Here is a 12,824-nt window from a genome sequence, read left to right as displayed (position 1 = left end):
CCGACGGGCCGGGCAAGCGCCTGAGCCCCGCCCGGAGCCGGAAGGATTCGGGGCATTCCGGGGTGGTTCTGTGGAGGTGGCGAGTCCTCCCTAAAGGAGCGGGCGCGGAGGGCGCGGTGCGCTGCGGGAGGTGAGCGGCGGTGCTGGAACGTGGGTCCTTCCTTGGCAAGGGGACGGGCGCGAAGGGCTCAGAGAGCCCCGCACGCTGCTGGTGATCGGTGACGGGCTGCGGGGGCCGGAGGAGATCCAGCGAAAAGCGGGGCTGGAGACGGTGAGTTGGCTGCTGCGCCAGCAGAGCTGCTCCTCCATCCCTGACCACCCGTGGTGTGTCCGGCCACGCTCCGCTGGATGCATCCGCGGGCACTGCTCGTAACTCTGGCTGCGCTGCGCTGCAGGCGCTTTGCCACCGGGAATATTAATGGCAAGAGAATGAGGAACAGGCTTCCCTTTTTTTTCTCTTTGATGAAATCAGGTAGCGCAGCCCTTTCCCACTTGGAAGCCTGTAAATGAACCGCACTGGGACCCATGAATTCCCACCCCGAGTCCTAGCCCGTTTCTGCTGGGCAAATACTGTTCCCTTACATAATGGAAAGTTTATCTTTCACCAGGTGTGGGCCGAAGTTTAGTGTAAAGAAATACGGAGCTCTAGTCGCTTGGGCATTGAAGAGTTCCAAGAAAGAAGTCATAGCTTAGCACTTGCATTTAAGGACGTGTTCTGTCTGATGTCCACTTTCTCCCTTCATCAGGAAAATCATAAATTTGGAAAATGGAAGTTTGCGTAAAAGAGACGGAGATAGGAACATCAACAAATCACTCGTGTGCTTTCATAAATTAATTGTAGTCAACCCATAGTACTTACATACATCAGAATTAAAAAGTGGAACAAGAACTGGAGAACTCATTTATTTTAGTAAGTAGCAAAACAGGCTGATTTACCGAGATCATTCAACAGTTTGGTTGCTGGGCTAGAAGAAAGGAGGGAAGCTCTTCAGAGGACAAGGTGTGTTTTGAAAATTATACCCAAATTTAACTTGAGGGATAGTTGCTGTGCAGTATTTGTAAACTGCACAGATCTGTAAGAGTCAAACTATTTTTGTCCAAAGCAAGCAATATATTCTTAAGTGCTTTCTGGAAGAATACACTAGACATTGCCCTCATCAGAAAGAATGTGCCATAAAGCTATAAATGAATTAATTTGAGATCAGAAAGTTACAGAGGTGAAGAACTTACAGTCAGCTGCTGCATTCACTTATCTAATCAAAAAGGTTCCACACACCAGAAGACGTGCCACACAGGAGATGCAGCCCTGTAAAAATTTAAAGCACCTTTGCACTAATAACATACTTTGCAATTCATTGGGTAATTACTCCAGAGTGGTGAGGAAGGGGTGTTGAACCTCTCATTTCAGTTTCTTTTAATAAACCTTATTTTTTCATAAAAATATTTCAATTTTAAGGTTTTCCAGGAGATTCTGGGCTCACCACAGAAAGTATATTTGTTTGCCTTAAGTATGGCCAAGAAAAATGTAACCAAGAAACACCTTGGGTCAAGCTTCAAGAATGCAAGATAGTATTTCTGTATTGTTTTCTGAGTCTTTTGAAACTTTATGCAAACATAAAATAAATCAAGCCTTGAAAACAATTAAGTTTTTATCTCATTTTATGAAGCAGGATCAAATGTACAGTAAAAGGTCAAATGACTTTTTTTACGAGAAGCTGAGCAAAAAGTGTTAGTTATCTTCATCTGATAATTCATCTCAATTCTTTAATCCAAACTTCCCATCTAATATGCTACTTTCTAAACTCTTTCTCAGAAATTCTCAATTCCAGATATTTTTAATATGGAATGAACTATATCCCATTTTTCTTCCTGTTAACTTGTTTCACATGATGGTATAGACTCAAAATAGTATCTGTCTTTCCGTGTGTTATGACATGTATTTGCTCTACAACTGTTTGAGAGCTGCTTTTTGCCACAGGTAGCATTTCCAAAATTTCCTCTGTAACCATTGCTACCAGTCCAGGGTAGCTCCGCTGTGCACTTTGGGTATGGATCTTGGCTATTCCACAGAACTCCAGAGCACTTTGCTCCCATCCATCAGCAGGAAATAATAATTAACGTTAGCAAGAGTGCTTTCTGAATGTGCTTGCACAATCACCCTACTCTTTCAGCCTCACAGAGCTTCTGACTTTAGTGGTACAGGTATGGTGTTACTGAAGTGCTCAAAAAGTTCTTAAATCAGCTAAATTTGGGATTATGATACTTCTGACATTGCTGTTTTGTGAACAGCCATGACCTTGATTTCTCAAGGAAGAAAGGAAAGGTATTGTATAATGACCTATTGCCACTTAAGCAGTACTTGCTGCAATTGCAATATTTGTCATATGATTGTTATATTACACTTCCCCCATAATATATCTTCTTTTGTGTGGTGATTAGTGAGTACCTCTGTATTTTGTTCTGGCTCTGTGCTCAAGTGTTTTCTTGGAAGTGTGTCATACATGTGAGCCCCAGCCAAAAAGTGTGTCATCTACACAGAAACAACTGATAGGAAAACATAAAAAGCTTTGCATTTTAAAGAATGCAGTGTGGTTATCAATACTTGTTTTTCCTGAGGTAAAGAAAAGCTGGGAGGAAAAGCCTTTCCAAGAGTGATAGTTACTCTACTTGGGGACTGAAGGCCCAGCGAATTGCACTGGTTTGTGCTGAGGAACAGATGAGGAAGACAATGCAGTGAGGAAGAATGACAGGACATGCAGTGCTCAGGGGAGGCAGGAAGATAGAAATTGATTTCCGTAAAGAAATCAGAAGTTAAAGAAATACAGAAAGGATGCTTAAATTCAGATGGTTAAATTCAACTTTTGCATACAAGTTTGCTGTATCTGCATATCATTAACCTATTTTGTGTCCACAATTAGGACATCTACAAAAGCCTGTTTTATATTTAAAAAAAGAGGAATAGTAAGTGAAGTTGCTTATGTCATCCTGTCTGGCAGCCTTGTGCTTGAGTTCTGGGCACAAACCAACTGTAGGTTCAGTTCTGGAAAAATGAACTCATATTCAAAATGTGCAAAAAATGAGTACTGTGTGTAGACTCTTTCTTAATATTTATGATAAGAGTTGCTGCTGCTGTTCTTTTTTAATGTAATTTTATTTTAGTGAGAACTAGGTTCACTGTCAGACAGAACATGAATATTTGCAAGATCTTGTCTACAATAGTTTTACATCCTTGTGTTTGTTAATTGTATTTTTTTAAAAAGCCAAAGCTCACCTCATTACCACTCACTGGCAGTAACCCACTTTCCCCTTTCTACTCTGTTTAAACTGTACCTGTTTGGAATGTTAGGTAAAATATTTTACCTTTTTTCTTCTCTTGAAGAGAGAAGTGTTCAAGTTTGCTTTTTGTTTCTTTTCAGCATTCAGCATGGCTTCTCCAGCTCTCCTCATGCGTGTGGTGGCCTCTGCATATTCTGTTGCGGAGAAAGCTGCAACAATTGTTAGGAATGTGATGTCTGCAGGAGACCTGGGCATAGTGGAGAAGGTATTACCTTTTACTTTGTTCCAGTTTAACTTCTCTTGTTAATCTTGAGTTAGATACAGGTTGAGGTGGTATTTTTAAAAATCAGCAACTGTAGGAAGAAATACAGCCCTCACTTCTCTGAGACAAGAAATATTCCTTGTTAAAGAATTAAAAGAGCACTAGAGAAGTGTCTTTTGACCAGTATTTCCAAAAAAATATTTGTACATTTAAAAGAAACGCCATTAATTTTGTCCTGATTTCCCTCACAAAACACAAGGTTTGCATAGTACCTCAAAATTCATAATAATGTATATTTCCTGTTAATTTCTATACCTATGTTCTAACATCTTTATTACATCTTAAAATACTGTGCCTGTGATGAATTTTGGATTCGAATAAATCATTGTTTAATTTCCTAAAACAAAAAACAGCTTCAGATTTTATTGTAAATCACAGCTTTTAAAATAAATTCAGAGCTTCAAATTTAATTCTAAAAAGAAAACAGGTATTAAAATTCTTAATTTGCTGTAATTTAGTAAATTGCACTGATGAGCCAGGATCTTTGTTTTGATTACAGTGCTAGAATAGGTGGAATTAACTTTTGAAGTCAATTCTAGCTTTACAGGTATGTAACAAGATTATGGACTTCATTAAATAGATACACTATTTTTGGTCTGTACATTGCAGGCATTTACATTATTCAAAAGTGATCAAAAGTAACAGGCAATATTGGTTCTAAGTAAGACTGTTTACATGTGCTTTTAATTTTTTTTTAATGAGGTAGTAACAAACACACAAAATTAGATTGAAAACAATAAAACCAGAGGTGGTTCCTGTTTGAGGGACTAGGGATCTGGAAAATCCTGCAAGCTTCTTGCCAAAGGTGGCTGCTAAAGGAAGAAGAAGAATGCAAAAGAACCTCTGCATGTGCCTCTGTTTTGCAGTCTGAAGAGATGCAGAACAGAAAGGAAAGAAAGTGCTGCTTCTCATCATTCATCCTCTTTCTGCAGCCAGCAAATGTCAAGACCAATTCCAAGATCTGGCCTTACTGAAAGCTTTTGAAACATCTAGGAAGGCAATGTTCTACTTTTTCCCTCAACATAGTGACCTCCCATCATTTATCTAGTTCAGGAAGAGCTGAGTTTTTAGCCATCTTGTCTCCTGATATCCAGAGTTTTCTTTCCCTCGGTCATCTCTAAGTTCTCAATTTATATTGCTTCTCTTCGTAGTAATTGTACTTTTTTCCCCCCTCCAGCTGGTAGGCAGACTCTTAGTCCACCCATTTTTACATTATTGATTCCTGTTTTGAAGAACTACTTTATACTGTTTTATTGGGTTTGTGTCGAGGAACAGAGGACGCTCTCTTCAGTGAACTTGATCTATCTGAGTCTAAACTCAGGACCAATTTCAACCAAATTTTTTAGGGAATGAGAGGGAAATTTCAAAGAAAAATATCATTTCCTAAAAATTAGCAGCTGGCTAAGGGACAGACCACTTTTGAGCATGAAAAATTAACTCATAACATGATTCTAAATGGAATATTCCATTCCTGTGGCTAATTTCTGTAGCTGGAGAAAACACTTTTCATATTGTCAGCAAATAAGATACCAGCAGATAAAATTTTTTGATTCAACTAAGATGCAAATCTTGGATAAATTGTCTTTCTAAATTCCAATGCTAAGAGAATTATTTCTTAACTGGGATTCTATCTTTGGACCTAAAGGGTGAAAAAAGTGTTAATAAGTTACCCACTTTCTCTATGTAGCAGTTTATTAATATTCAGGAGATTACTGTAACCCATGTAGCAACATATGTTTGGCTACACAACATTGGGAAAGCTTGCAGTCATTTTTTTATGCCACCTTGGGGGCACCAAATCCACTGTTCTGCTGTCAGACCAATCTGTCTTAGCTCTGGGGTGCACAGGGAAACTCTGCATCTTGCAGTTTTTAGCCTGCCTCTCGCAAGGTCACTTACTAGGTTAAGATTTACCAAATTAGACTTTTTTTTCACTACAAGGTAAATATTTAGAGTGCTGTATGGGCCACTGTGCTGGTGTATTTTTTTAGTTCACAAATTCCTATCCACTCTTGGACAGGCTGGACCCAATGACTTGCAGACCAAAGCTGACCGACTGGTACAAATGAGCATTTGTGCTTCCCTGGCACGGAAGTTTCCCAAGGTGACAATCATAGGAGAAGAAGTAAGTACCTCCTTTATTTCATATTAACAGCTTATCCTGCTGTAGCTTGCACTGGAATTTGCTTTGGCTGGGTTTAGGGAAACATCTGTTTTAATTTAAAAAAAGCCAACCCAAAAAGCAACAAACAAAAGGTATTTCCATCCCATTTCACCTTTGCATTTCATTAGCTTTATCAAGCTGCTGTCAAATACACAGCTCTAAGACAAACTGAGATGATTCCAAAACATTTTTCTAATAATTCTGAGAATTCTTTTGTTAGGAACTGCCCACTGATGATGTAACTGAGGATTTAATTGAAGATGGTCACTGTGAAGAAATACTGAAGAAACCTTGTCCTGCTCAGTACGCAGGAATTAAAGAGGAAGAGGTAATGTGGTAATGTTATGCCTGTGTTTTTCTATTTTACATTATCTGTACTACTTTCTGGTTTTAGCTAAGAGTAGAAGGAAAAAAAGCTTTTTTCCATGTTGCCAGTTTTTCTTTTTCGTTTGAAAACTGAAATGTAGTCACGAGAATCACACCTCCAGAGCTGGAAATGCTGCATGCTCCTGTGTGCAGTAATGGGAAGTGGAAATTGGCATCTTACAATTTGTGATTCAAATTAATTTGGCAGGAATCTAGTTTGGACATAAGAATGTAATCTCATTTCCATGTTCAGTTTAATCCTTCATGCTTCTATTAAGAGATTTGCTGAGACATTCCAGTCAATTTTTAAGCTTGTTTTTTTTTTGTGTAAAACAGTATTATAGGCTTCAGTCATACGATAATGTTAAAATTTTGGAGCTCTTTATTTCTTTACTGCCATAAGGAAATAAAAGCACTAAAGTAAAATATATATACTTTGTGTGGTAACTTACATGATTTGTATTTGTAATTTTCCTTATTTTTTTTATTCTTTAAGCTTGTAATATGGGTTGATCCCTTGGATGGAACCAAAGAGTACACCGAAGGTTGGATTTTCTTTTAATTCTGTTGATAAAAAAACCCAGCAATGTCATAAAGTAGCATATACATGTAAATAGTTTTATCAAAGAAGTTACTTACAATATTGTTTCATAAGGCTGATGTTTCTGTACTTTTTGAGTGGTTGGAATGTATTTATTCATTCCATTGAGTTCCAACCAGTACTGGATATTCCTGATGGGCTACTAAGTGCTGACCAGTTTTTATCATTTCAGAATGCAAAGAGCTGCCTTTGACTGCTGGCAGCTTGTCTTAAGTTTTTGGTCAAATTTAGAATTCTGCAAGTCTTCAAATTGAAGGACTAAATCTCCCCTTCACACAGGAATATGCTCGATTATATTTACATCCTCCTCTTCAAACAGCAGTACTTTAGCCCTTTCAAAATGAAACAAATATCCTCCCACAAATCACGATTCTTCAGTTATGGGAAGAAACTATTTTCAGCAAAGTCTAATTTCTATAGAAATAGACCCTCAAATGAAAGAAAAGAAAAGAAAAAAAAGAAAAGCCTCCAAGAAACATTATGCTGAAACCTCACTTTTGCCTCCTAATGCATCTTTTAGTTGATTAATGTAAAATCTTTTAGGCAGATTTTTTCCCCCTTTTTGGGGAAAGAAATGTACAACTGTCAACAAATTGCTAGTTTTGAATAGCATTAAACAACTCCCACTGCAATTACAGAAGAATGTCACCATATTCTGCTGTGTAGTTGTATCTTTAAACTTCCTTCTCATTATGTGTTAATTATAACATAGCTCTATTAAAAGAACTCTATCTGGGGCAGTTTTTAGCAGACCTCAAGGCTAAATGACTAAAAAATTATATCAACCTCTGAAAATCCTGATTACTATTTGCATTTTTTAGATACCACCCTGCATATTGATTTGTGGACTTTTACTGAAGGTTTATGTTCTTATAAAGATCTTTCTCTTTTTCAAGCATAACTACATTCCTGTTATTTCTGTCCAGGTCTCCTTGACCACGTAACGGTTCTTATTGGAATTGCCTATGGAGGCAAAGCAATAGCAGGAGTTATTAACCAGCCATATTACAACTATGAGGTATTAAATCATTAATCTATTTGGAAGCACTGTGTAATTTCTAAATGTTAACTCCTAAGCCATTTCAGTTAGCACACTTTCAACTCAAAACTGGCATTTAGTGGAGTTAATGTTGTAATGTAAGGTATTGGGTTTTTTATTAAACATATACAATTTTAAATATTGGTTTCCAGGAACTGAATGTCAGGAACATACTAACAGCCCTACTGAATCCTGAGGCTGGTGTAATACACTAATACAGGATATACTACATATATACTGTACAAATTACTACAGTCCATATAAAGTACATACTGTAAAACAAGTACAGATCAGTTGTGTTGCAGTCTTTGCTAGAAATTCTTTAGTAAATCCATGCAACGGGTGCATTTGCAATGAGTGGTAACTGCCATAAATCTGCAGCCACAAATAAACCAAGCATAGATTGTCACTGACAGCTGGGTTAGAGTGTATCATGCCAGGTTTCAGGTATAAGTCCAGGATGGTCAACCTACAGGCATTTACACTTTTGGAGGTTATTTCAGTATTATTGGAGGGAGCTCATGATACAGCCTGATTAATTAAACTTACTGGAGTTTAAAGAAAAAGCCCTTGAGCTGATGTAATGCTATCATGTTCTGTGTGATATGTATCAAAAAATATTTCAAATTACAAGATACTTTCAATTACAGATTGTGCCTGAAGTACAGAAATATACAAATATTAATCTGCCAGTCACTGGAGGCAGATGTAATGCACCATGACAGTGTCACAGATAAGAAAAGGGTCAATTATGTCATTGCCTTAGAGGGAAAGAGAGCCAATTTCTCACTCTGGGCTCTCAAGCAGTTCTAAGTGCCACTGTGTAAATGTATATCCCAGTATTGATGTTACACTCCCTGATATGCCAAGATACATCTAGGTACCCCTTTCCCTTTGTGCTTTAACTGCTGACCAGTGTGATTAACCATCACTCTGTACCTTTTTTTGTAGGCAGGAGCTAATGCTGTGTTGGGCAGGACAATCTGGGGAGTGCTGGGCATGGGTGCCTTTGGCTTTCAGCTCACAGAAGCACCTGCTGGCAAACACATCGTTGTTACCACCCGCTCCCACAGCAGTGCCCTGGTAAATGAGTGCATCACTGCCTTGAACCCAGACGCTGTCATCAGAGTTGGAGGAGCAGGAAACAAGGTATGAAAACTCAAAATCTTCTGTTTTTACTGGGAGGTGGCACTTCTGGAAAAAAAAAGACTTTCTAAAGAAATCATTTGCTTACTTGCATGAATATGCAGGAGAGACTTCCTCCACCTTCCCCAGCACAACTTCTCTTCCTAGCATTCAGTCTGCTGTGAGGTAGAGAGAATTTGGTACAGGTGTATTTATACCAGTGGCCATGCTGGTCATGGCTGAGGTCTGTCTTTCCCCAGTATGCTGTTTTTAGGGGTGAAAATAAAAAGTTGTAAGACCAGCATGATTGAATGGGAATTCAGTTTAATCTCAATTATTAGACATGTCCTCCTGTTTGTGTTAATACAGCTTTTGTTCCAACTATCCACCAGCCCATTTGAAAGGATAAAAATATAAGCATGCATTATATTTCCTTTGTGAAATTTCTCTGCATACAGGGAACACTCATTTGGTACAGTTTTGAACACTTAGTTTTGTCATAGTTGTTAAAAACACACCCTCTCATATCTTTCCTCCAACATGTGCAAGGCCCAAAATGGCATTAACACAACATGTATATAGTTTCCACTTTATTTTTTTAGTACTTGCACAAGAAGTGAATTCTTGTTTCTGAAGCTGAGAGCAGGTTTTCATCCTATAGTCTGTATTTATAACAATCAAAAATACTGAATTGAGAATGGTAATATAGTATAGCTTCTATACCTTAATAAAATTTCTTGTGCTATAAGGAAATGGCTGGTGTTCCTTTTCTGACTATAAGTACATAAATAAATGGATTTAATCCCCACTTCCTGGTGTTATTTCTACCCATTTCTAAATGCCTAGATCCTTTGCAATGATTGCAACTCTATTCTTAACAGATCATTCAACTTATAGAAGGCAAAGCATCTGCTTATGTATTTGCCAGTCCTGGGTGCAAGAAGTGGGATACATGTGCACCTGAAGCTATCCTACATGCTGTGGGAGGTAAGTTCATAGCATTCAAAGTTCCAGGATAAGGGAAACTGCATCAATTTGAAGTTAGTTACACTTTTCATGGAAAGAAAAATGACAATACCTGTACATTTTTTAATAGTTATGATTCACTAGGAGCTCTGAGCCCTCTGAAATCAACAGTAACAGCCAAGAGATAAGGACATTTTGCTCTGAAAAGCATGATATGATCTGTTTTGCCCTGGACTAACAAACTCAATAACTGTCACATAATTTAAAAAGCCAAATCCCCAAATTTGGGGTATATTCATTTTAATATTTTCAAAACAAATGCCCTTTTTTTTTGTGTTGGCTACTATCTTACAGTAAAATCTGCTGTCCTACTAACTGAGTATAGTAGTTTATTATTAGTAACATGTTATATAATATGTGGGCATTGAATTCTTTAAACCAACAAAAATAGGTCAAATCATGAAGTTGTTCTTTGGATGTACAAACTCCAAAATTGAGTCATTCATATAATTCAGCAGAATTAGTGGTCTCCAGCCAACATGAGACACTTCACTTACCTAGGGGCTAAGGGGTTGAAAAGTTATGAAAAGACTCACTGATGACGATTTTAAGTAGTATTATTTTTTGCTAATTCTTCTTTTCACATGAATAGGCCTTTTACCACCATATGCTAAAATTATGGGGTTTGATTCTTCAGTTCTGTCAGGCGAGGATAACAGGCTTCATAATGACACTATTGACTCCTCTGCAGCCTGTAGTGTTCATAACTGGGGTAGTTTTAAACAGGGTTAGCTCAAGCACAAAGCAGCCCAACCAATCTGGGGCAGCACAATGCTGTATTTAACCTCTTGGTTAAATACCTGGGTTAGGTAGGAATCTCCTGGTTAAGTTAGCTTGAATAAAGATTTGTGTTGCTCTTGCTAAGAGATTTCTAAAACCTCACTTAAAACCAGCTGGAGTATTTCTACATTATGTTAGAGTTTGTGGTTAGACTTACCCTGGTTTTTACTTGAACTGAGGATTTTTCTTTGCTGCTTGTCAATAGCCAGTGTAAAAGCTACTCAGGAAGCATTTTAAGTAATCCATGGAAGAGAGATGTTTTCCTTTTCCTGAGACACAAGGAATTTAAGTATTGTTGAAAAAACCCAAAACCACTATAGTTATTTGATTTCAGTCAATATAAAACCTGTTGTACTTAAACTGGAATCAAAGATACTTTACATGTGAACACAGGCATGTGTACACCAAAGATTGCTTTTAGTTATATCACATGAACTAATAGACTCCAACTCCTTTTTGCTGGAATATTTTTCTTCCTTTTTTTGCAGGCAAGATAACTGATATCCGTGGAAATCCATTTCAGTATAACAAGGAGGTGAAGCACATGAATTCAGCTGGGGTCCTTGCCACTTTGAGAAATTATGACTACTATGCCAGTCGTATTCCAAACACTGTGAAAGAATCTCTTGTGCCTTAAAGCAGGGAAGAGTCTTCACTTGGCCTGGAAGGCTGAGAAAATGAGCTTGGAGTAAAAGGAAGAAGATGACTGAGCTTGAAATTTTGGTTCATAGAATCTGAACTGAATTCTTTCAGTAGGTGTTCAGTAATTTCAAAGTTATACAGAATCTTTAAGTAGGTGTTGGATCAGATTGTTTTGCTGTGTTGAGCAGACAACGTCGAAACAGTCACATTTTTTCAGTATTTTCAGTGTTTTCTATATTCTTTGGGAGTTTTCCTTCCTCATGACTGTGTGTAATATATTGCTAATCATAACACTGCAGACCAAAAGTCATCTTAATAATCCGGGCACAAAATCATGTTAAGTCATGTATCTGATCTTGCTCAATAGTTTTTGTTGTCAATAAGGTATATTGTGTTAAATTGACTAAGGATTTGCCTGGATGGATGAGCCCATTTGTTATAAAGTTGCCAGTTTTGATTCTTAGAAGGGCATCTGCATTTTTTTGTTCTCCACTGAGTTCTGGGATGGCCAAGACTGCTATTTGTTGGGTTGTCTGAGTTGAAGCAGGATACAGTGCAGCTAGGCTTGGAAATCTCTGATAAGGGTTCATGGATCACTGGATTCATTGAGGATCAATGAAGTGTTAATACAGTAGGGTTCAGGACAGTTCAGTTGAGAACCCAAGGAAGCACGACAGGGGCAGGAGTTCTTAGCACCTCTCTGACGATTTGAAATGCTTTTGTCAGGGTTTATGCCACTTCAGTCTTGGAGCACTTTGGGCATCCAAAGTCAAGGTCACTTTGGCATACTTGGGAATAACAGAAATGCCAGACCTTGAAATTTTCTATGTCCAAATTTTGAGATAAACCAGGTACATTTCCAACAGTGCCAAGAGTTGAGGAAGTTGACAGTACCACTTCCCCCTCCTGTGGAACACAGGCATGTTAGAGGAGGGGAGAAAACAGGGCCAAGATCACCTAAAATTAACTTTGAAGTTGGAGATCCTGTTTCAGTCAGCTTTCCCTTAGGTGTGGGTGATAGTAAAGCAGGATTCAACTGCCCAGTCCACTTGATCACAAAAGAGAACAAGTAATAAATTACATATGACTAGCTAAAATTGGCAACTTAGCCAAACTCTTTTGAAGTCTCTTCAAGCTGAATTAAGGATTTTGAAATTAGGTCTTGAACCAGTGCCCCTTCTTTTTTCCAGATGTTGTGACTCAAGTCCCTCACTCTCAAATGAAGGAGTCCTAGGGCCTCCTTTTCCCTAACAATGTGACACACACTGAGGCATGCCATGGAGAGATGCCAGTTTCAACAGACAACACAGACATTTGCTTTTCTTTCTGTTCTCCATGTGGAGAAAAGAGTGACATATGTCAGGTTGTCAGGCAGGTGGTGTCAGGGAGGGTGTCTGACCACAGTCACTTGCCTATATAAGGACTGAATCCCTAAGCTCTCCCACATGATTTTTTTTCCTTACCTTCTGCTGGCACCATGAAT

The 12,824-nt window shown here is 38.3% G+C and overlaps 1 protein-coding gene across 3 annotated transcripts; it reads left to right on the top strand.

The window, feature by feature from the left end:
* Positions 1 to 12: 12 nt before the first annotated feature.
* Positions 13 to 11,804, top strand: BPNT1 (3'(2'), 5'-bisphosphate nucleotidase 1). Of its 3 annotated transcripts, none has more exons than XM_048296758.1 (9): positions 13 to 130; positions 3,417 to 3,541; positions 5,619 to 5,723; positions 5,983 to 6,090; positions 6,625 to 6,673; positions 7,656 to 7,747; positions 8,720 to 8,917; positions 9,775 to 9,880; positions 11,188 to 11,804. In XM_048296758.1, the coding sequence occupies exons 2-9, from the start codon at positions 3,425 to 3,427 to the stop codon at positions 11,334 to 11,336; spliced, it is 924 nt and encodes a 307-aa protein (XP_048152715.1). In that variant the 5' UTR covers positions 13 to 130; positions 3,417 to 3,424; the 3' UTR covers positions 11,337 to 11,804. The 3 variants fall into 3 exon arrangements, with proteins under 3 accessions (XP_048152715.1, XP_048152716.1, XP_048152714.1); XM_048296759.1 differs by having other exon boundaries at positions 13 to 140; XM_048296757.1 differs by having other exon boundaries at positions 13 to 271.
* The last annotated feature ends 1,020 nt before the right edge of the window (positions 11,805 to 12,824 follow it).

The sequence above is a fragment of the Corvus hawaiiensis genome, chromosome 3 (assembly GCF_020740725.1).
Source record: "Corvus hawaiiensis isolate bCorHaw1 chromosome 3, bCorHaw1.pri.cur, whole genome shotgun sequence".
In the NCBI taxonomy this organism is placed as follows: Eukaryota; Metazoa; Chordata; class Aves; order Passeriformes; family Corvidae; genus Corvus; species Corvus hawaiiensis.
Note: the sequence above shows the minus strand (reverse complement) of the source record. Positions and strands in the feature narration are given on the sequence as shown.

Excerpts from the sequence above, each read along its gene's own strand:
- BPNT1 (XM_048296758.1), top strand. The coding sequence starts at position 3,425 with ATGGCTTCTCCAGCTCTCCTCATGCGTGTGGTGGCCTCTGCATATTCT. Across the intron at positions 5,724-5,982 it reads TGACAATCATAGGAGAAGAA|GAACTGCCCACTGATGATGT; the intron begins GTAAGTACCTCC and ends TTCTTTTGTTAG. Across the intron at positions 6,674-7,655 it reads AACCAAAGAGTACACCGAAG|GTCTCCTTGACCACGTAACG; the intron begins GTTGGATTTTCT and ends ATTTCTGTCCAG.